This window comes from Mytilus galloprovincialis, chromosome 3 (genome assembly GCF_965363235.1).
Source record: "Mytilus galloprovincialis chromosome 3, xbMytGall1.hap1.1, whole genome shotgun sequence".
Lineage (NCBI taxonomy): Eukaryota > Metazoa > Mollusca > Bivalvia > Mytilida > Mytilidae > Mytilus > Mytilus galloprovincialis.
In genome coordinates, this window is record NC_134840.1 from 104,519,225 (window position 1) to 104,544,856 (window position 25,632).

At 29.9% G+C, this 25,632-nt stretch overlaps 1 protein-coding gene across 4 annotated transcripts; it reads left to right on the plus strand.

Annotated features, from left to right (window-relative positions):
* The first annotated feature begins 113 nt into the window (after nt 1–113).
* Nucleotides 114–25,632, plus strand: LOC143069636 (serine palmitoyltransferase 2-like). 4 transcript variants are annotated; one of them, XM_076244375.1, is made up of 13 exons: nt 114–262; nt 509–697; nt 8,283–8,459; nt 10,808–10,962; nt 15,603–15,748; nt 16,716–16,840; nt 17,221–17,314; nt 17,967–18,072; nt 18,585–18,804; nt 19,730–19,856; nt 20,491–20,626; nt 21,113–21,242; nt 23,278–25,632. In XM_076244375.1, exons 2-13 carry the CDS (start codon nt 620–622, stop codon nt 23,341–23,343), a joined length of 1,560 nt encoding a protein of 519 aa, XP_076100490.1. In that variant the 5' UTR covers nt 114–262; nt 509–619; the 3' UTR covers nt 23,344–25,632. The 4 variants fall into 4 exon arrangements, with proteins under 4 accessions (XP_076100490.1, XP_076100492.1, XP_076100491.1 ...); XM_076244377.1 differs by having other exon boundaries at nt 8,286–8,459; XM_076244376.1 differs by having other exon boundaries at nt 124–262; nt 619–697.

The following is a 25,632-nucleotide window of genomic DNA, read 5'->3' on the forward strand; positions in this document are numbered from 1 at the left end:
TATCTCTATCATGTGCATGTGAACAGTTGATGTAATATTTGTTACGTTATACTGCTGTAGCATAAATTACACAATACGCTGACACGCACTGGAATAGTGGATACACAGATTTTATTATCCAATCAGAATTGCGGTACATCGTACGTTTATACACACAATCGAACCACTGTCTGAATAATCGCCGTATCACACTTATTTTTGCGGGAAAGTTTAAATTAACTAGTAAATTGGGATATATCAAGCCATAAACCAATCGAAAACAGTAAGTAATTTATATAATTTCTTTATCTCAATCATCAACAATGGTTTATGTAATATTTTCTCAATGAAATTAATTTTGTAAACAAACTTGTCCACGCCCCTCTCCCCAGCACGACAGCGGCACATGACTACTTTTATACATGTTGTAAGGATATACAGTCGTGACTGCCGGGGATAAAAAGTGATTCAGTTGTTGGAAATTTATGTTTTTATCATACAAATGTCAGTTTGATTTTTTTCTCAACAGGTGACCATGCACAAGGAATAATAACACACGTGTTACACTTTATCCGACATTCCATCTGCACAGTGTATAGAATTACAAATAAGATCGCATGACATTTGTTTAAATTATAGAATGAAGCATCAAAATGGAAAGACAGTCATAACAAAAGATGGAATTAAGACAAATGGACATTCTTCAAATGGAACCAAGGTATGTTTCATACATAAGTTATAAACATAAGACTATTTATTATTATACATCGTACTATAAATACTATAAATGGTTCAGCTTATCTGCACACGTACAGATGTCCTTACAAATTCTCACATGATAAAATGTAACCACACACAAATATGTCTACAGCCGGAGGCTAATTATGGTCCACATGACACTGCAATGTAAACATTTAATAGGATGCGATTATATATGTATCTAAATAATTCAAGTTATAGTTGTATAATAGATGAATAAGATATTTTCTTGTTAATTAAATTTGTTGAATATGAAACTTATGATACTATGATTAGCCTTATAGATATTGGTTTATCAGTGCATACTCGCACGTGCAGATGAAACATGACAACTGAAATTTAAAACCCTTGAGACAAAAATGTTTTATTCAGAAAAAAATAATAAAGCTATATCTTTTCAATCCTTTTTCAAAGATCTATTAAAGTGCAATATTTCATTAGAGCTGAAAGAATTATTTCCAAGTACTTTTAAGTACATATACCTTCCTTTCCTAATGATAAGAACATGAATATCCTTGCCAAGACATATTAATATAGATTTTTCAACCAGATAAAAAAACTTTGTCATTCTGTCCTTTAAATTTTTTTTAACAAAACTTCAATTTTGATATGTATAGCGTCCAAGACCACAGACTGAATTTAATGATTTCTCAGAATAATTGTGTTGAGGTCAAACATTGTCAAAGTACTTCACCACTAAAAAAAATCAATTTCATATAAAAACATATTTTTTATATCATGTAAAAAAAAACTGATTTGAGGTGTGAGTGTGATAACATTTTGACAGTTCATCAAGTAAAACCATAGATTGTAAAGTTTACTATGAGATATTTTTATTACATGGTATTACTGAGAAATAATTAATTTATACAAATTTGAAATTTAATTTCTCTTATTAGGTCATATATGCTTTTTTTGCCTTTTGCAAAAAATCATATTTGTCATTAAACGAATAAATCAACATGATCAAGACATAGACATTTAAAAGTTATTAATGCAAAACAACTACAAATTTATGATTTATCTTAATCTTTACATTTATAACATGTAGAGATACAACACATGTAAATTCAGAAATAAAGAATTTGTTTCTTTATAATCTTTTTCCCATGATTGGTTATATGGTTTATTAAACTTAAGCAAGGAGGTTATATAAGATAACCTAGTTGACTAAAGAAAGTGGACTTTGACCTGTAATGGTTTACTTTTACAAATTGTGACATGGATGGGAGAGTAGTCTCATTGGCACTCATACCACACCTTCTTCAATGTTCTTATCTCTATCATTTATAAAGATCAATTCTTATATAAAGTAAAACCCTTTTTGATTTTATAAATGTATCTTTTGTATAAAATATTTTGTGAAAATGATTGATACAATGTATTGTTTACATTCCCAAGGGGGAAATGTTAATTTATTTGTCAATAATGACATAACATTCATCCATTTATAAACTAAGTTGTCAAATTATATAAATTATGATTTACATTTGTTATTTGTATTGAATTATCCAATAATTTTTTAATAATTGTATTGGCAATTTGCTAAGCAAATAAATTAAGTATGCAAAATAAACTTTGCAAATAATAAGAAAAAATATACAAAAAAAGTCATGTACAAGTATTCACTATTCATAAAGATACACATGACATGTACAATGTACATAGAGTTTTTTTGTTCAACAAACTAGAAAATCTAGGTATAAGTTCAAAGTTTATGTATTCTTTAAAAGCTTTATACTCTAATGTAGAATGTAGTGTACGTATTAATGGTAAAATGACTGACTGGTTTAATGTTGATTCTGGATTGAAACAAGGTTGTGTTTTATCATCTATAATGTTTAATATATATATAAATAATTTGGTTGATGACATTAATGCTTTGAATATTGGTATTAACATAGATGAAGAAAAATCAGCTATATTGTTATATGCTGATGATGTTATTTTAATGGCAGAGAATGAAGAAGATTTACAAAAAATGTTGAATGTACTTAATACATGGTGTCTCAATAATCAATCTAATTAAAAACCGATCTCTCATCGCTCCTGTTTCTGATATGTCGCGTGGGAGATCTAACGAATCCCGCTTCTAGGTCACATGTGAGTGACCTCGTAGGTGTGTCTTTTTCGACCAATGAAATTGAGTCTTCCACGATCTTGGAAGTTTAACGTAAGGCAAAGGGATGTAACTCATTTTATTTACGACGAAATCGTCAGTCATAATAATTCATAAACTTTTTTGATTGGCTTATTAATAGGTCGTCAACTCATTTGCATATCTTTATAAATTCATGACTTTTAGTTCACTCACATGTGACCTCAAAGCCGGTTTCGTTAGATCTCCCACGCGACATATCAGAAACAGGAGCGATGAGAGATCGGTGTTTAATTAGATTGCTCAATAATGAGCTGACAGTTAATATAAATAAATCTAAGATCATACATTTTAGGAATCCAGCTGTTTTACAAACTAAATGTATTTTTTCTATTGGTGGTAATAGTATAGAATGTGTAAAAAGTTATCAATATTTAGGCTTATTACTTACTGAATATTTAGATTATCAGTTAATGGCTAAGGCAGTAGCGAAGTCAGCCAGTAGAGCATTAGGATTATTAATTGTAAAGAGTAAAATGCATGGTGGTTTCCAGCACAAAATTTTTTCAAAACTGTATGATACAATGGTATGGTCAGTTATTAGTTATGGCGCAGGTATTTGGGGAACAAGAGACTTTTCCTGCATAAATGCAGTCCAAAACAGGGCCATGAGATTTTTCATGGGTGTTGGCAAATACACACCAAATGATGCCATAGCTGGTGATATGGGCTGGAAACCTCCATGCGTTAAACAATGGTTAAGTGTCTTGAGACATTGGGCTAGGTGTTCCATAATGGACCCACACAGGATAAATTTTAAAATTTTTAAGTGGTCTATACGAAAGTGTAATACTAGAATTAAAAACTGGAGTTTTAGAGTTATAGAAATGTTAAAATTGTATAATTATGAGCAATATTGTAATTTTGAATAAAATGTATTAAACAAAAATTGTATTAAACAAATTGAGGAGGATGTATTTGATAATTTTAAATCAAACTGGTGTACAAGAGTTGCTGCATATGCAGAGGGAAGTAAATTAAGAACTTACAAATTGTTTAAAAATAACTATTGTACTGAAAATTATTTGCAAAATATTATATCTTTAAAGAACAGAAGTTCATTTGCTAAATTTAGATGTGGGGTAGCTCCACTAAAACTAGAAACTGGAAGATATGAAAAGAAAGAAGTCCACGAGAGGACATGTTTTAACTGTAGCTCTATTGTTGAAGATGAAATGCATGTCATTTTAAAATGCCCATTATATGTGGATCTAAGACAAATCATGATACATGAAGCTTTACATTTTAATGAACATTTTAACCTTTTATCAGATAATGAAAAATTTATATTTTTATTTAGTAATGACAATGTTGCTGCTATAGTTGCCAAAACCTGCAACAACATTTTATTAAGAAGAAATAGTATTTTATTTCACTAGTTTTTAAAGAAACAAATGTTTTAATATCATTTAGTAAAAATGTATATTATGTCAGAATTTTTAATTCTAAATGTGTAAAAATAAGTTTATATGTATATAGTATATCTTAAAAGTCTCTCATAAATCTTTTTAAGATTGGTACATGCAATGCAAATGTTTTAATGTTTTAAATCTATGTATGTGAATCTCATTTTATGTTTGTATGTGGTGAGACTATAATAAAATATTGAATCTGCTTTCCAATCATCAAGAAGTTGCCATGGTTATTTAAATGAAATGTAAGATAAGATTAAATCAATGTTTGTTTACCAATGTTCAATAAACATGATAAATATGAAATTGCTCTTGTATTAAATATGACATAATTTCATGGTTTGTTTCACATACTTATTTGTCATAAATGACAAAGCTCTCAGATACCATATACACCATGTTAAATGATTTGATATTAGCTATCTTATGACTGATTTTCATATTGATATTTTAATCTACAAAAACTGATAATAACAGCTGGAATAACATTGTGTTTGCCTTTATGATATAGGGGTTGAATTACATATGTTACATGATACAAGTTGTTACTTTAATTTAGTCATTATATTTGCATATATGATAAAGTTGTTGTATATACATATGTAATATGATATAAGGGCCCTCTGATTCACAGCCTTTCTTGACCAGACACTTGATTGTGATGCATTTAAACACTAAATAAGATATTATGATTTAAAAAAAGATTTAGTCTTGAATATGATTAACTTGATAGACAGCCTGGGTTATCAATGAATTATACTGTCAGAGAGGTTCACAAGGCTTTGAGAAATCAACTGGAAATCTGGTCCAGTGAACCATTCTTCTTAACTATAGTGTGTGATAACATTGTGTGAGGGAATTCGACGTTTGCTGTACCACTGTTCACTCCAACGCAATTTATGACAATACCACTGCATCAATCTGTATGATTATTTTTGCAGTGTTTTAAAAAATGATTTTGCTTTGTTGTCGCGTATTATTTTTGAAACATTCAATGTTTTAAAAAGGCGAATTTTCTGTATAAAGTCAATAATTATGTTTACTTTTGAAGCCCAAACTTTCTACAGCCTTAAATACGCAAATAAAAGATCCAAAAACTATACCAATACAGAACGACAGGTTTATGGAATTATAGCAAATCTTTTGGTTTACAAATTTTTATTCGTTATTGCAAAATAATGAACTTAAAATATCTGACATTTTCTCCCTACCCAGTTTACCCCTATTATTTTTTATGATGTGGACTGGTCATTGTTATTAATTCGTACGCAATTTGATTGGATTAACTTGTAATTAGTTTACCTTCAAACTTGTTTATGCTTTTCATACATGACTATTGATAATAAGAACGTGTATGCATGTGTACGGTAACTAAAATGACCTTCAAACTGGACACTGGACGAGTCAATATTATGTTTTATCAATGAAAGTTAAGGTATGAAAGGTAAGAATTGCCACTTCTTCTATTTTCACAAAATTTTCCGACTACACAGTTGATAGATTATTTTTTGAAAGCCTATTGTGGAGATAAAAGAGAAAGTTTACAAATAAGACGTTTTGTTCCATTAAACAAGTCATTTTCTTAAGAAAAATGCCGAAATACATTTTACGCACAGCTACGGCAGGTTAAGTTATTATTTATCATAACAAAAAAAAAGCATTATTCAGTCTCATTGGAATATGTTAATTACAATAACTCCCAAACTTAAGTAGTAGGTATATGAAGTCAAAATATGTCCGATCTGCCTATTTTTGGACATCAAAAGTCAATACGATCGTTTTAAAGTCAATTTCGTCTACCTCACAAAATCTTGTTAGGCACTATAAGCCAGACCATTTTTTTTACAGGACATTTTCAGGTATGATTTGGACAAAATTAAAAATTAAAATTTATTTAACACTTAACTGCACCAAACAAATTTTGTCTGACAAGATCCACGCCAACCTTCAGAATGACTTATTATAATCCCTAGTGTTGTTCCGATGATCGGAATAAGTCGGAAATCAGTTGGTTGGGCCTGGCGATGTCGATAATCGATTGGCATTTTGTTCCAGTCCGTTTACGGATTGCGTTTTATATGCGCAGTCAAACAAATAATAACAAAAAATATCAGTCGATGACAATAACAATGTCAAACATCCTATAATTAAAGACTTAACCAATTTCCTTCTTGAAAAACGTGACAAAAGCATTGACTATAAATTTGCAGATTGATGGAATGTTATTTAAGATTAATAACTTTGTATGAAATACTTTCTTTCACTGAAGAGGCCCCTCATGGGGGGGGGGGGTCCTAGTAATCACATAATCACCATTGTTTTGCCAATACAAATGTATAATCACATAATCATTAAATATTTGCTTATCTTTAATAATCAAATAATCATAAACTAAAAATACAGTCCTAGGTAATCAATTAATCATGAAATATTTGGCTTAATAATCAAATAATCATTAAAAAAACGGCCAAGTAATCACATAATCAAAAACCCCATGAGGGCCCTCACTGAATACCGGTACTTGTTACTTGAGAGCGGTACTTGTTACTTGAGTAGCGTACAAATCATTCTGATTTTAGACAAAATAATGTCTTTGCTTCATTAGAACGTGTTGCAAATTGCCTTTTATTAATGTTTTATCCATTTGTAGCATCAAATATGTCATATTCCTTTCCAAATTGCTTGCCAAACATCGTTTATTTTTGTAAATTTTCCGAAATTTGTCCGCCATTTATAAATATAAGAATCACGAATCGGATACGGTTCAACTATGTAATAATTCCGCATTCTTGCAATTATAAGTTCAGACGCACGAATGGCACAATTGACAGAAAATAATGATCACAAAAGTGAAAAAAGGCATTCAACACGAATTAACAGACATTGGCTTAATCCTCTTTGTTTACTGTATATATTATAATGCAAATGCATTGTTTTATTTTTTTCTGTTAATTTTGAATTTCTTAAAGTTAAAAACTTTATATATACAGTTTATTTTCTTAATTAGAAGCATTCAAATGTTCATACAGCTATGTTATTGAAATTGTTTTGTGAGTTACACCATTGAAATTTAGAAATGTTAGTGTCACTGACTCACTGTTGGTAATTAATGTTGTAATAATGAGATAAAATATGTTCAATATGAATCTTGATTCTTATTAATTCATTGTTTTAACTGCTAAATAGATAATTATCAATGGTACCAGGATTATAATTTAGTACGCCAGAATATGAAAAGGAAAATGAATATATAAACTCTGCAATGATATGGAATATACACATTAGACATGTACAATGAGACTAAATGCATGATTTCATTTTAAAAAAAAAGGGCAAGGTATTATGATGCGATTATAACCGATAGTCGGTTGGTTGCTGTCAACCGATTGTAATAGATAATCGGTTGGTAATTTCAACCGATTATCCAACACTAATAATCCCTAATGCCATGACTGAAGCTATTATTGAGTTATCTCCCATGCTAAATATCTTGAATTATCTCCCTTAATACATATCAAAATAAGGAGGCTCTTGGAAGAATTGCTTTTAAATGACAACTTTAATGATCTTAAGTCTCATACAATATATCATGTCTATATGCAAAATTTGATGATCCTGCAAGGTATACAGAGATATATACAAAGATGTGGTATGAGTGCCAATGAGACAACTCTCAATCCATGTAACAATTTATAAAAGTAAACCATTATAGGTCAAGTTACGGCCTTCAACACAGAGCCTTGGCTCACAATGAACAGCAAGCTATAAAGGGCCCCAAAAATTACTAGTGTAAAAGCATTCAAACGACAAAACCAACGGTCTAATCTATATAAAAACGAGAAACATGTATGAACTACATAAACAGACGACAACTACTGTACATCAGATTCCTGACTTAAGACAGGTGCAAACATTTAAGACTGTTACAGGATGTTGTTCAAGACAGTTTTGTTTAATCTTCATTTTCTTTTAAGCAGTCTCTACCTGAGGACCCAAAAGATTTTCAAGAGAATTTTGAAGAAACCCCTATTTATATAGCTGTTTTAACATATTTATGTTATGGAATATTAGTTCTAGTAGGACACGTCAGAGATTTTCTTAGAAACGCTGGTCTGGAAAATGAAAAGGCATGCACAGAGCCCAGACAATCGGTAGGTATATATGATATGAAACTGTTGTATGATCACAATATTAAATAAATAATTTGTCATCACAGTCATGAATAAGATATTCTTAGAATTATCAATTGAGTTTTGATTTGATTTTATTATTTAAATTAGTAAGTCACCAGCAATTTGATTTGATATCAGCAGCATTGGCCTTGTTTAATGAATGATACAAACACGACATACATAAATGTTAAATGTTTTTGAAGAAGAGAGGCTCACTCTGCCCTTTGCACTTGCATATTGTGATCTCCAAAATTTTTCTGAGAAAGGTGATGCTGAGGTAACTGCATACCGAAAGCATATCGGCAATTTGTTTACTGGAAGCAAACAATTAAAAAAAAGTAAATTTCTTCTAAATTTCATGGACAAAATTAAAGAATTTTTTTCAGAATTTTTTTTCTTATAAAACAGCCATTTATTAAGAGGCAAATAAACTCATTATGATACCAGAATCATACCAAAATCCATTCTCATAAGTTGAAAATAAACTGACAAAGCCATGGCTTAGAAAAAAGAGAATCGCACAACAGAACACAAAAAACAACAAAGAAAACCAAAGACTTAGTAATATGAACATCTAGAAGGTCCTTGTGCGTTACTCCTGGAAATATATTTACCCCTTTTGTAGTAAACAAAATCAAATATTTCTAAAATTTTCAAATTAGCTATTTACACGTAAGATTAATAATTTTATTTTGATTTCAATGTGTAGAAAATCTTATTTATAGATTGATGTAATATATACATGATACAGTTATTTATACATGTAATATATTCACCTTTTTACAAACTTGATGCATGTAAATATTCTGCAAATCATAGAAAGTAAGTGTAGAGTTCCATGATCAGTTTCTTGTTTATATTCTGTTTACTGTAAATTCAGAAAATATTGTGTGCATTTATAATTGCCCTTTCTGAAAAATGGACAAAAATGGGAGATTTATAGTATTGTGATTCCTGGAAGAAATGTTTATTTGTATCAGATATTTGAATGCCAGTTCTTATTATTACGATATTCACCAAGTCACATTATTCGCATTAATAAAAACCTTACAATAATTTCTGAATTTACAGTCATGAAAGTTCAACATGTTCGTTCACATGTTTTTTACCATTTAAAATTTTTGTTGGACCACAGTTACTTGTAACAATGTGTTGTGATGCAGGCTCACATATCATAGCAATAGGGATGTTTTATAACAAAATTATTGCATAAAAGCAATAAAAATACAAGTTAAGTACATGCATTTTCTTCATATGTGGTCTTGTTGCCTAATTTAAAACCACTTATCCATTAAACTGGAAAACAAATTGTCAGTCAAGTCCTTTCATGTAAAAATTATAGTGCTCAATGAAATACCTTTATTAATTTCTGAACTGAGGAAAGAAAATATACCTACTGAACTTGAACTATAATGTACATCATGTACATGTATGGTAATAAGTATAGTATGTACATTAACACATTCATTTTAACAACATACAGAAATATATTAAAGCTACCAGTCTCTTTTCATTGATAGATAATTGCTAAATACAAAAATTTCTCTTTATAATTTATTTACATTTTATTTGTTGACTTTAAAAGAGATTGTTCAATTTATTTAAAGACATGGATCCTCCATGGGGCTTCCATTTGGTTGTGCAGGATGTACAAATCCTCAGCCACCTCTTGTCAGAATGGCGATATTTAATCTAATGCCTCATGTAGAAAGAGTGCAATGTTCTTTTGATGTTAAAAACCTTTGCAAACAAATAAGGGATCTGTAGGTGGCCTGTTGCAAGGCTAAATTTCTGTCCTAATCCAATTTACCTTCATTTTCAGTGGCAGTCTGAATTTCACTACCAACCCTATTACAGGACCTATCTAATTTATGTATTGGAGGGGGTCTGATCCAAGATCCCATTAATTGTTTTGTCAAAACCCTATACCCTACTTCTTGTTGCCATAATAGTGCATGTAATATCCCTTGTCCCGTTTAAATTTGTTTCCTGTTTTCATGCTTAATTATTTGATTTTTACATGTAAGAAAAAATATCTGTCAATCCTGCATCATGCTTAGACCCCAATGAGACCCACTGTATTGTTAATTTGTTCTCATTATGCTGAACCATATTTATGTTTTTGTATCAGCCTTTGTAGAATACCAGCTACAAATAATCATTGTGACGGAGGACAAAAGATTATTTTTTGAAATTCAGGTAGTGATATAAATAATGCAATTAAAATGTGTTTTCTTTTTATTTGCAAAATGTTTCCAAAACTTCCATTGCAATTTTCAATTAATATATACATAAAATTTTCTGAATTAACAGTATTCTTTTAATAGGGATTTGTACCATTGTTTCAAAGTTGGGAAAGTTTCTATACACGCCATGTATACAGAAGGATTCGTGACTGCTTTAACAGACCAATATGTTCTGTAGCAGGACCTACAATGGATGTTCTGGAAAGAACTACAACAAATCATTGGTGGACCGCAGAGTATGTACATCATTAAGAAAGGAATAGAACAGTTTTTAGGCCAAATTCAATTTTTATTAATGCTTGTACAGAATGATGTAGAAAGAAGTTCTGTGTAAAAAATGAAAACTTGAAATATTTCATGATAATTCCATACATTACAGTTTTACAGTTTATTCAAGAATTTAGAAATATCATCAACATACATTTGTTCCTCCTTATCAAATTCCTCTGAAAAGTTTGCTATAAACAATGCTATAATATTTAATTTCTGTTAGAACAAGAAATATATCTATAAAACTGTATTTTGTTTATTTGTTACCATTAAATATATTTTAGATGATCTTTAAGTTTCAACCCAAATATTTTTCTCATGTAATTTTAACTTATGTTAAAAAAACTAGGGGAAAGCATTTTACAAAAAATTATTACCTTTTATTTAAATGACTTGATGTTATAATAATTACATTAGATGTATGTTTCATTGCGTAAACCCCTGAGGGTTTACGCAGTATATATTGGACGATATCTGTAGTTTTTCGGAACACTGGATGTTATTCGGAACACTTCTGTTCTTTCTATGACCACCTTTCAAATACATGCGCAATAGCTTACTAATCTGTTGAATGAGCATTAGCATCTTAAGTTGCTATAGAGATATTTTACGTATGATCTGAAATTTATTATGATTTAATATTTCCTTGCACACGATTACAAGCTGCTAATATTAACCTACATGCGTGTATTTTAATTAGAGCATAGATGTAATACCCCATAGTTGTAATGGGTATTACATCTATGATTAGAGTCAAAGTTGAAACCAGCTGTGTTTAGATATGAGATAAGATTTCATGTAAACAATGCGATTTATATTCTGAACGAGAATAATTAAAAATAAAATCTTTAAAAAAAGTATTAGTAGCATTTTATTTTAGATTTTAAGTTTAGGGAAGATGTACATGATGTAAAAAGCAAGTTATTTTTTTATACTGAAATTAAAGGGAAGTCTTTTTTGCATATGATTAAATTACAGTTATTTTTTGTGATTAAATATTGCAACTTTAATAAAAAAAAAAAGGTTGGTTATTAAAAATGTTATTAAATAGATATTGAATATGAAAAAATAAAATAAAACGGAAACCTACAACTAAAATATATTAGAAAAAAATACACTTGACTATGCAAATGTTTTGTCGTTTTCCGTTTGTTAATACAATACATGCAAACATTAATTTGTTTCTAATTTCAACCTGTTTAAACGATTATTTTTTTCTACGTTGATAAAAAGTATGTTTTTCAACAACATGAGCATGAATTATTGAAAGTTCAAATAGGGTCAGAAAAGAATTATTAAACGATGTTTCTACTTCTGTAGCAGTTAGAAAATAACAACAAACGCCTCAAAACGTTTGTCAAAACTTTAGTTAGAAACAATTGCACCCTAAAAGTGCCGGTTTAATTACGATCATAAGTCTTAAAATTAATCATGCATGCAATTTCGGTAGATTTAATAGGGTCATTGATAAGGTATCAAATGTCTATTTTTAGATACCGAGTGACGACAGATGCAGATAGAGATAAGAACAAATACTTTCTATTTATAGTTACCTAATTAGCCACAAATACTTTCAATTTGTAGTTACCTTAGCCAGGGAACTAATTATCACTTCTGAAGTAATTAATTTTAAAATGTTCCTCTTTATAAAAACAAAATAATTATTTTTTGTGAAAACAATCAGATAATGAATTTGTGAAAACAATCAGATAATGAATTTTCGGTTTTTATAGATTAATAATATGTTTAAATTTGATATTTAGGTTTTTTATGCATGTAAAATAATTTTATGAAATTTTGAAGTTTGCTTTATTAATGATGTTTTTTTTTTTTGCATGAACCCACTGAGGGGTTCATGCTTATATATTGGCGAGTTTTGGATGTGTCTATGGGCCACTAGATATCTCTCGGCCGGAAATCAGAATAAAATTCTCGGAACGTCTCTAAAGTTTTCGGTCATTTATACAGGTCTTAGCAGATTGTTATCTACGTCTTTGATGTGGTCCCTTGATGGCCCTTGACGAAGCAATTATATTTGTTTTAAAACGACTATTGTACACTGTGTGTATCTGGGTCAATTATAACCTGGTATTGTCTGTTGTCTCGATAACACGTAAACTAATTATGTTTGAAGATTTGTATTTCATCATAGACTTACGGGAGAGAACATTCTGGTTAACATATTAATATTTAGATCGGAAAACAGAAAGATAATATTCTTATCAAAAGTATATAATACAATCGAAATCAAAGAAATATATACAAAATATATACAGTTTTTATGTTTCTGAAGAAACTAATAATGATTGAAATCAGAATATTTTCAGAGTTGCAATTAAGAAATAAATATTTCATATGACAAGATACTCTGCTTTGGTATTTTTTTAAATATTCATTTGTAAAGGAAACTTAAAAATTAAATCTAAATAAATTCTTGCATCCTACAAAAGAAATGTGTATAAACAATAATCATTATACTTCTACGTTAAATATTTCATACCATTTTAGTATTTAGGTTTTATGAGTAATTATCATTTATTTTTGTGTATTGTAATATATCCATAAAACGAAAAGTAAGATCAATTTATATATTTAAATTTTAAACGGTCGTGAATAAAAATACTTGTGTTTTCAATTCATAAAGCATGATTTTAAATCCTTGCAGCTCACAACAACCGTTAAAATAATTTACAATAATCACAACTAAATTTAATTTCAACCATAATGTTCATTATTTTATACTGTTAGTATGGATTTAGAAGTCTGCTTATATTTTGTATAGTAATATAATCACATAGTGGAATGTTAGAATTTAAAAATAGATTAATTCGATAAATAAAATGTCCATCCGTAAATACTTCACGTTCGTGTTTATTGATATTATATATCTATACTATTAAAAGAGAAGACCTCATTTTGTGTGTCGCTTCTCTTCCTAACACTGTTATAACAATTCAAACAACATGCTTCTGACTAAAACATGTGCTTAGGAATATACCTGTTTTTAAAAATCTTACATTCATACCATAAAACATTAATGTAACTATACCATGTAAAAGACACTTTTTAAAAGTTTATGAAAGAACATGTTCAAAATATAAAAGGAACACCTTACAATTTTCATAATTGTGAATTTTCCTTGTTCAAATAACTATGAACATACACTGCAGCTCAGATGGATTCTGCTTTGTCTACCGGCCCACCAAAGGAGTTACGGCACCGGGTGGGCAAAAATTCTACCTTGTCCACTCTGCCCACCCATAGGAGTGGGCATGTAGTTTCTTTTGTTTAATCTAAAAAAACATACAAGTACAATCACTTGAAAAAAGCAGATAAGCATTTGTAATCAATATTTTTACAAAAAAAGACATTATAGCCAGAGTGGGCACGGGTGGGCAGGTTGAAAAAGCAAAATCAAACACAGGCTGTTGTGTATCTCAAATTCCAATAAAAACAGCTATTAAGTTTCACGTATTGCATTTCTTTTTTATAAGCACAAAAATCATTTTAAAATTTGTTATTAAGCCTAGAAACCAAATCTTTTCTTAAAAAAATTCTAATATTTAATACCAAACATGCATTTTGGGTTTACGATTGCATTTCTTTTTTTTAAAGAAAGCAACTTGTTATAATACTTTATTCTGATTAGCTAAGTGCACATCATGTGTTATTCCTTTAGCAATTGCATTACTCAAAAATGTCGAGTCAATACAACTTATCATTCATGATAACACGTGGTCCCACAATAAAGTGCACAGGTGAATCAAATAAAAAAAAATATAAAATTCATGTTTTCATGATCATAGCTGAAAAATGTAATTATAAGAATTGAATGCTACTTTTTGTAACTTTAAGGGTTGTAAAAGCGTTGACCGTGCACACATTTTTAGAATGAAGCGCTTCCGCGTTAATACAAAATGTACTTCGGGCAACGCTTTTTTTATACTGGTTCCTTTGATAACTATTCTTATATAGAACTATATAGCTTGGCCACAAACTTTAAGCTGTGAGCTACCATGCCAAAATTTCAACTTCAATCAATGAGTATACAGTAATTTACTGATCAGACTGGTTTGTTAAGATGTAAAACTACAAAAATTGTGAGTTCAGACAGACAATGCTGTCTAACATTGACAACTTCTTCTTCTTTTGAGTCAACAAGGCTTCAATACTAGAGAATACATATTGTTGCGCATTCGTGATTGACAAACATTGATACATATTTATAAAAATATTTAATAATAATATAAGTGTTTGTATACAGATTGTGATTAAAAATAAACATTTTATGTACATATTTTTGGTTTGAATTTGTTTGAATTTTCTTATTTGAATAGGCCAAATAAAAATATATTTGTGGTTCCAGTAACCCTACCTACTTTTTCGGCTTAAAAATAGCCTACCCTAAAGATTTTATTGTCTTTTTTCATTAAACACTGTCAGACTGTTGCTCCCATAGACTCAATGTAAAAAAAAACCATAAAATAAAAAAAAATCCCTACCTACCTACTCTTGCTTTTTTTCAAATGTAACTGGAACCAGACATACTTTTTTATTTGGCCTTACTATTTGGAGCTTTTAATTGACTATAAGATTATTATTTCAGTTTGACAGGTAGATCGCATAATGTGATAAATCTAGGGTCATACAATTATTTAGGATTTTCTGATTGCAAAGGACCTTGTGCTGAAGCTGCTGAAAAGTCAATACAAAAATATGGTACTGGAACTTGTGCAAGTAAACAAGAGTTAGGTATGTTATACAAGCAAGAATACCATAACATCTGTAAATTAAATTCTGTTACAAAATTATTTAGGGATAACTGTGATTTTTTTCTAAGAAGTAATAACATCAAAAATGTGGTGCACACATAGCTAACTTGTTATTTATAAGTGTGCACCACATTTTTTATATTATTTCAAATAGACAGAAAAAACATTAATGTCATTCCTAATAATTTAATTCTAAAAAGGACTAAATAATGATAAAAATGGTGATGACATTGCAGTCAAATGACGAAATTATGTCATGAGCTGATAGACGAAACACTACCAGCCAATCAGAAGACATCTAACATCCAAAATTAAATTATTAAAGAAGAACTGAAGATGAGGTACAGTGAACAACAAATGTTCAATGATTTTACAGCTGTGGCTAGAATAGAATTATCTCCCATGTAAATGTTTAAAGAAAACATAAGTTCTCTCCCTTATTATATATTAAAATTTTTTAATGAAACTTCAGAAAAAGATTTGGATAGTAGTCTCAAGTATACACATGATATATAGATTACTTCTTTTTTCTACTCATTATAATTCTAATTTATACCATGCTATTTCCAAAACTGTGTATGTGTTGTATACATGAATTATTTGTTGTACATGTATTTCATACCATTTACTTTGACTCCAGGAAAACAGCAAGCAAACATTTAGTTCAGTTTAGAATCAGCACTGCATATATAAAGGCTCAACCAAGTTATAACTGTCCATTTAAACATTTTTCATTCTTAAAAAAAAACTTTTTTCGCAAGGGGATATTACTTTAACTCAGATTATAAAAAAAACAACTTGTGATTGATTGTTATTGATACAGCAAGCAAATAAAAGTACTGATTACTGAGGTCAATCTTAGTCCTATTAAATTTATATTGTGTTTTTTCTTTTAGATCAGAAGAATTGAGTTTTTGCAATAATATCAATAATTTCTTAATTTTCAGGATTCTTAGATATACATCAGGAATTAGATCTTCTTGTAGCAGAATATCTTGGGATGGAGGCAGCCATCACTATGCCGATGGGATTTGCTACTAATTCAATGAATATGCCAAGTCTAGTTGGAAAAGTAAGAAAATTGCATTTCAAGATAATAGCAGAGATATGGAAATATTCAAATTTTTCAATTGTCCAAGGACAAGTATTATATTTACTTGCCAGGTATTTTTTTTACTTGTCCCGTTTGAGTTTTCTTATATAGAAATTGCTTATCCAAGATAAGAAGTTGGATTGATTTTACATGACAATTCTCCCTAAATAAACTTCTCTGTTATTATCTTCTATATTGTTGAAGTGGACTGGATTCATTAATGGAATGTATGTTTTTTAGACAATTCATCCGTTAATTAATCCTTTCTCCCCTGATTTGTATCCTCTTTTGTTCACAGAATCTTGCCCCCCTTTTTTTAACCACAATTTGTAATGGATATAATTTTCTTTTCATTTCAGGGCAGCCTTATACTTAGTGATGAATTAAATCATGCTTCCTTAGTACTAGGATCCAGGTTATCAGGTGCTACAATCAAAACTTTTAAACATAATGGTACGTATATCACAACCAATAAGAATATACATGAAAGTAGTGTATCGACTGAGGGCAAAGTCTGAGGTTGAAATACTTTTTAGGTTGATATATCCTTTTATTGACCGCATGCAAAAACTTTAATTGTTGAATTATTATTATCGACATGCAGAAAATAGAGTCAGAAATTTATTTGATTGGTTTTTCTAATGATTTTGCACAAAGTGTTGAGGATTTGGATTTCAATTTTTAGATATTTAAGAAAAACTGTATTATCTGATGTTTTCTGTCTACCTTTGAAAATACAGTTAAACAAGAAAGTATCTAATTATTTAGAATAAACAAATTGATAGTATTATGGAATACACCTGATTCCAAAATCTTTACCTTCCATATGTACTAAGAGGTCTTTGTGGCCAAGTGGCATAAGTAGTTCATCAGTGACCACAAGCCTCAAAACTGAGATTTCAGTATGCAGAGAAATTAAGGTAAGATATGAATAAAGAAAGGGTGGATGTCAAATTTTAGGTTCTACCTTCAATAAGAAAAATAAGTTGGGTGGTTAGAGTTTCAAAATAAAGAGATAGGTTGGTGAATGATTAATCTAAACGAGAATGATCTTGCTTTATAAAAAGTTTACTAGTTTTGACCTTTTGTGTTATTTTGTTTTTAGATATGGCAGATTTAGAAAAGAAGCTTAAAGCAGCAGTTGTAGATGGTCAACCAAGACGAAGTCGAGCTTGGAAAAAAATATTAATTGTAGTTGAAGGAGTATACAGGTTAAAAATTTTGCAATTCCTCTCCCTTGACTACATAAAAAAAAATATATCAAAACCCAGCTTTTGGCTCCATGATAATGAAATATGACTTGTCTAAGGCAAGTGTACATTAAAAAAGAAAATAAGTCAAGAGGCAGCAACCCAACAGCACAACACATAAACAAAAAGATGTCTAGACTGCAATTTATGGCCTCCAATAATTGAAAAGTGTCTACCTATGTCAAGTTGAAGTTTAGTTATGACTTACCATGCAAGGGTGGTAGGTGTCAAAGTAAATCTGTTTCTCCTGATAGATCCTCTGGAAACTTTGATATAAAAAAAGGTAAAAAACCTGCTTCTGTTGAATCGATATTCTATACCCCTTATTCAGTATTGTAATATTTCTTTCTGTGGAAATAATATTCCAGAATATTTCTGCCATTCGGAACTGATATTAGAATTGAACTTTTAAGCCATGACAGTAAGCAGGGAGTTTCAATTAGCACTTGAATAACATTGTATATTTATTCCAGTATGGAAGGCTCAGTGATACGTTTACCAGAAGTCATCCAATTAAAAAAGAAATACAAAGCCTATGTATATTTAGACGAGGCTCATAGTATTGGTGCGTTAGGAAGTACTGGTCGAGGGGTTGTAGAGTATTTTGGATTAAACCCTAGAGACATTGATGTTATGATGGGAACATTTACTAAAAGTTTTGGTGCTGCTGGCGGATATATTGCTGGAACTAAGGTATGTAAGGGGAGAGCATAACTGGCAAGAAAATCATATTGCCTTTTTTTTTTACCATTCCAGGCTAGAATTCTTTTATCATTTAACCCTTCCGCCGATGAGTCCCGGTTTACCAGGATTCACGCTTCAGACAGCTGACGATGAGTCCGGTTTTACCGGGATCGGAATACCTTTTTTATATTTCCCGCTCAAAACAGTGCAAACATGAGTTATCTTTCTTTGATGAATACCCGGATGAAAGCGTAAACATGGCGCTTCCGTTTGTTGAAAACTGTGTCAAAATCAGACGAAATTTACGGAATTTACGAGAATTGGAAATGAGGGAACATTTTTTTTGAAAGAATATGGAAGAATTGAAGCCAAACTAGTATACTTTTTTGACATAAAATGTCGTTTTATATACAAAACACTTGGAATGGACATCGTTCAGTGTGAGGAATTTGGGTTAAAAAATTACGATTTGGGGTCTTAGAGCAGCATTTTGAGAATTTCACCTAGATAATGCTGAAAATTTGAAAATTTGAATATTTTATGAAGAAAAAATTATCAAAACATGAACAAAACTGTGAACATGGTGTTAGTGAATGAAATAAATACACAAATAACTATAAACAAGTTTTTATTGACATTTATTATGAAGGTCTCCCACTTGAGTAAAAGTAGCCAGGGAAGCCATCGTCTCAGAGTAGCTTCTGTCTGGGCAGCAATCGGTGAAAGGGTTAACCTATATGCTTTAGATAATTTGCATTTGGATAGAATAAGACAAAATCACACATACAACATTGTAATTTACTGTGAACTAACCAGTTTATTGGTCACTTTTTTTTGTTTGTTTTATTTGTAAAGCCATATCTGTACAAATTTTGTATTGAAAGGGAGATAACTGTATCAATTTTATAAAAGAGTTTTTTTGGTTTTTTTTCAGCAACTGATAAACCATTTACGTCTAAATTCTCATGCATCAATATATTCCCCTACAATGTGTCCCGCAGTTTGTCAACAAATTTTATCATCAATGTCTATCATAATGGGGAGGGACGGTACATTAGAAGGTATGTATGTATGATAACTTACATTTACATTGATCAAGATTTGTTAATATATTTATAATATAAGGTAAATTGCAATGCATTTTTTTTTAATAGCAAAAAGGTTCAAGTTGACTTGAGTTTTTGAATGTCTAATTTAATCACGTTTGGTGATGAAAAAAAATTCATGTAAACAGTTGAAAACATTGTTTTAGACTTTAGAAACACCATTTACAAAATCAGACATATCAGAAAAGTATATGAGCAAAAGGGTCAAGTGAGCTTTTCTCATCACTAGGTGTTGCCTATTAGATTTTCTCTGAAACTGCTTTAGATACAGAAAATCAAACAGGATAGACAAATGTTGATATCTACCTTATATAAATAAGGTGATGTGGTATAATTGCCAATGAGACAACTATCCACCAAAGTTCAAATGAAGTGAATGTAAGCTATTATAAGCATCCAGTTGGCCTTCAACAATAAGTAAAACCCATAATGTAGGTTTGGCTATGAAAGGCCCTGAGATGAAATATATGAAACAGATCAATCAAGACTACATATAAGTGAATATTGCTGTAATTGTTACGAGCTTCTAGTTTAGGCAAATTCAGCCAATAATGTTTCTCTGAGATGTTTATTAATGATTGTTTTTTAGGCAAGAAAAGAATAGAACAGTTGAAATGGAATACCAAATATTTTAGGAGAGAGCTAATAAAGAAAGGTTTTATAATATATGGAAATGACAACTCACCTGTTGTGCCTTTACTAGTATTCTTCCCTACAAAACTAGGGTAAGTAATTTGTAGTATAACTTTATCTATGACAACAACAAAATTAGTACCAATTAAATAATTATGAACTAAAGTATATTGAGTTAAGTATTGTTATGATTCATTTTGTAATTGCAAGACACCTTTTCTTTCTGGTAAAATGGAATAATTTCAAATGCAGTTAAAATTGAGATATGAAAACAGATGTATTCCAAAAAACGAATTCTCTGTATCATCTATATAATTTTTTGAAAGAAAACCCCAAGTTGTAATTTCAAAAGAACAATACACTTAGTGAATTTGAAATTGAATTTGACTAAATAAATGCACCAATGTATTTTTTTTTTTTTTTTGACTGGCAGAAGACATCTATGATTTTGAAGCAAATATTTTGATATTTTAAAGATTCTATGAGTGTGTTTTATGAGGGAAACGGTGTCTTCCAACCTGTATTATTTTTGTTAATAAAAGCCTGTGAAAATAATAATTAATGTCATTATATTTCAGAGCTATTAATAGAATGTGTATAGAGAAAGGATTAGGGATATGTGTTGTAGGTTTCCCTGCTACTCCAATTATAGAATCACGTGCTAGAATGTGTTTATCTGCAGCTCATACTAAAGAAAATCTAGATCAGGTAAGTGGTACAAAACATTAACATATGTAAATACCTTAACAAAAAAAAAGGGGGGAGATGGAAGGACAAATCAAACTCATATGTTGTAGAAAGACCAACAAATTCATGGTAAAAAATGATACAAGAATTTGTCCATAGTACATGAATGCTCAACTCGTACTATCTTCTATGTTCAGTGGAATGTGATATTGGTGTCAAACTTTAATTTGACATTACAATTAGAGAGAACATATCAAAAGGAACATTTATACTAGGTTTCAAGATGATTGGATTTCAACTTCATCAAAAACTACCCTGATCAAAAACTTTAATCTGAAGCAGGACAGATGGACAGATCAAATATCTTACAGGATATCATATGTTGATTCTCAGAAAGTAATTATACCAAGAGGAGAGTTGTCTTGATCTTTTTTCTTCTGCTCTATGGCTGGATTATTAAGGAGGTAAATGTATTGTATTTTAAGCTCCAAAGGCATCAAATAGTGATTTGAGGGTCGCAAACTAATTTTACTTGTGTCTGTCTGAGCTTAAAATACAATATTGTTATCTCCATTCTAATGAAACTGACACACAAAACAATGTCAAATCATACATTTAAAATCTGCAAAACATCGTCTGTGTCTGAGCATATGTTTTCAGAGCATCAATTGTGGATTGATGCCATGAAAATTGGTGCATTAACCAATCAAAATGAACGATACAAACATTGTTGCATTAGAATGTCTCTTTGACACATTTGGTTTTTCCATTATCTTTTCTATGAAAGAAATGAGACATGTGAAAAGAGGAAATGAGATAAATATGGATGTGAGGATCCACCACGTAAACCCAAGCTTAGGGAATACATGTACAAACTTCCTTTCTAGCCTTAAATGATATCACATACTCCGGAAGGGTAAGCTTTGCCTATAACACCTGTCATGTTGCTTTGTGATAGAATATTTTGAAATTTTTTGGGAGGGGAATTAATTATTATATATTTTACTTTGACAGTATTTCCTTGTCCAAGTTTTAACATTTTCAATTTTTTATGCCCCACCTACGATAGTAGAGGGGCATTATGTTTTCTGGTCTGTGCGTCCGTTCGTCCGTCCGTCTGTTCGTTCGTTCGTTCGTTCGTCCGTCTGTCCCGCTTCAGGTTAAAGTTTTTGGTCAAGGTAGTTTTTGATGAAGTTGAAGTCCAATCAACTTGAAACTTAGTATACATGTGCCCTATGATATGATCTTTCTAATTTAAATGCCAAATTAGAGTTTTGACCCCAATTTTACGGTTCACTGAACATAGAAAATGATAGTGCAAATTTCAGGTTAAAGTTTTTGGCTTCAGGTTAAAGTTTTTGGTCAAGGTTGTTTTTGATGAAGTTGAAGTCCAATCAACTTGAAACTTAGTATACATGTGCCCTATGATATGATCTTTCTAATTTAAATGCCAAATTAGAGTTTTGACCCCAATTTTACGGTTCACTGAACATAGAAAATGATAGTGCAAATTTCAGGTTAAAGTTTTTGGCTTCAGGTTAAAGTTTTTGGTCAAGGTAGTTTTTGATGAAGTTGAAGTCCAATCAACTTGAAACTTAGTATACATGTGCCCTATGATATGATCTTTCTAATTTAAATGCCAAATTAGAGTTTTGACCCCAATTTTACGGTTCACTGAACATAGAAAATGATAGTGCAAATTTCAGGTTAAAGTTTTTGGCTTCAGGTTAAAGTTTTTGGTCAAGGTAGTTTTTGATGAAGTTGAAGTCCAATCAACTTGAAACTTAGTATACATGTGCCCTATGATATGATCTTTCTAATTTTAATGCCAAATTAGATTTTTACCCTATTTCACGGTCCATGGAACATGGAAAATGATTGAGTGGGGCATCCGTGTACTTTGGACACATTCTTGTTGTATCTCAAAAACTATCAAATGGAACTATCCCTTGAAATATTTTTGAGCTACTTAAACAAATTCTAAATTTTCCTAAAGGTGCTGAAATGCTTCAAATCTTAAACACTGAATAATGATGTTATTATGCTTACATTTCAGGCTATTGCTATTTTAAGTGAAGTTGGTGATGAGCTCATGTTAAAATACTCAAAGAAGAAGGTTTAAGTGGGAGTGATTCATAATAGCAGCTATTCTGTCAAGAGTACCTACAATGTATATGTAAAATGTATATAAATCCGGTCTGTAAACATCTGAATAGAGCAAGACTTCATAATAATATGCAGACGTAAACAGAAAATATCTTGGGTTAACATAGCCTTATACTTTCAAAATTATTTAAATGAACATCAATTTATTGACCTTTGCCACCCAGAACGTATTTATATGAGCATGCTTATGTAATGTTATGAAATGGTTTATAGATTTATTATTAATTGTCAAAAGGGTTTACCGATTGCTAAAATGTTCAGTTGTGACACATGATATATAGAATGTGTTGAAATTTACATACTTAATTATTTATCTGCTAATTATACCTTGAAAAGAACTTGTTTTATTATCTTACACAGGGTATTCACTTTGAAAATAGAGTAAATGTCTGATGAGGCAATTTTAGAGTTTGTCTTGATCTTTCAATTTACAAAAACCATCATTGAGATTTCAAAGTGGTCCCATTAATATATTTATAGAACAGTTCTTAAAAAATTATTATGTTGAAATGTTAGTTGTTTAAAAGTATTTTTTCTTGAAATTGGTAAATATATTCAAATATTGATTTTTAAGTATACATTTTGAAAGAAAGTATTCTTTTTATTCTTACAAACTATTCGATCAATTTGAACAGTTATGCAGTTTTCATATGAAAAATATTTCACAAGAAGTTGTGCTCAAAGAAGATAAAAATTGTTTAATATCTTCATGACCTCAGGTTGCTTTTTTTTTAGGTTTTGTTTGTCTTTTTGATTTGCTGACTTGTTGTTATTTCTTTTTGTTTGCAATTTAAGATTCATTATTTGACTTATTCATCCTGGGTTCAACAGAATTTTTGTATGTGCCATTAATGAATTTAAACTCATTTAAATCCTATTGATATTATATTAGTGAGAATTCTATTGACACATAAAAAAATCCACAAAACTAAAAATAAACAGTGCAGTAAATCAACATTCAAAGTTAATTAAGTTTTTTTAATCTACTATCGTTAAATGTTTTAAGGGTAAAGATGGTCTAAGGATAAATCTCTGGACAAAGTGGAGACAACTCTTGATATTTTGTGCCATATTGAATTTATGTAGTATACATTGCAATCAAAACCATCCTCATCATTCAAGTCATCCATAGACAGCTAGATATTAAAAGTTTTTTAAACATGTTTTCAACTTTTCATTTTCATGAGTAAATAATACATAGAATTATATATTGCAATTATCTGCAGTAATTTTCCTATGTTAAAAGGTACCTAATATTTTGACTAAAATAGATCTGGCTTGTTTAATTTCATAAAATTTTGACAAAATATTTACTTTTCACCTGTTGACAAAAAATTATAATTTTAAGAGATCAAGACCACATAATTGACAGGAATAATTTCATGGGATACACATGTATAGCAATTTGACAAGCACTAAATTTGATCATTGAGAAGCTTGATTTTCTCCTTTATAAAAGTCTGTGATTAAAACATCAAACTGATTTTTAAACGAGTTAACTCCCTTAGGTGTTCTGTACCCACTTACAGTACATTGTTACTTGAACAATAGTTAATATTGCATAATTTAATCTTGTGTTATTATATTGAAATACAGTTGGCGTGTTATTATATTTAGATACTGTTATTTATTGAAATGAGGCTATTGGTTACATATTGCCTACTTGATTTTGAAATTTTATTTATTTATCAGATAACCTTGAGGAAATGATAAATTTAGATTTATTTATTTTTGTTTATTTTAAATATTTGTCCTCTGTATTAATCTTACTAAAAGTAACTGCCTAAAATTGTATCATTTCAACAGCCTAACCAAAAAAGTTACCCTTAAGATTTTTTTCTTTTCTTATAAATCAGAAAAGACCACTGTGAATTCTTTTCTTCTTAGATTAGAATAAGAAATTGACGTGCAAAAAATGTCACTTTCATGTTCCTGTATTTTTTTATTTTTTATATTCTTATAAAATATGATAGTTTCCTTCTTTGTATGTTATCATTGTGACATAAATATTGATATATGATACTTAAATGGCCAGTTTTATGTTTATATTACGTTAATCTTTAAATGAGTTCTGACAGATTGGAGAATTAATGATTGAAGAGGTCAAATATTGGCCCTTATATATTTTTCTTTGTTTATAGCATTTCAAATACATGCATAGTTTTTTTAGCTTTATTTTACTAGATACTCATGCAAATTGTTTTCTTATATTTATTTGATTAAATTGATAATTTTGATAGTTTTA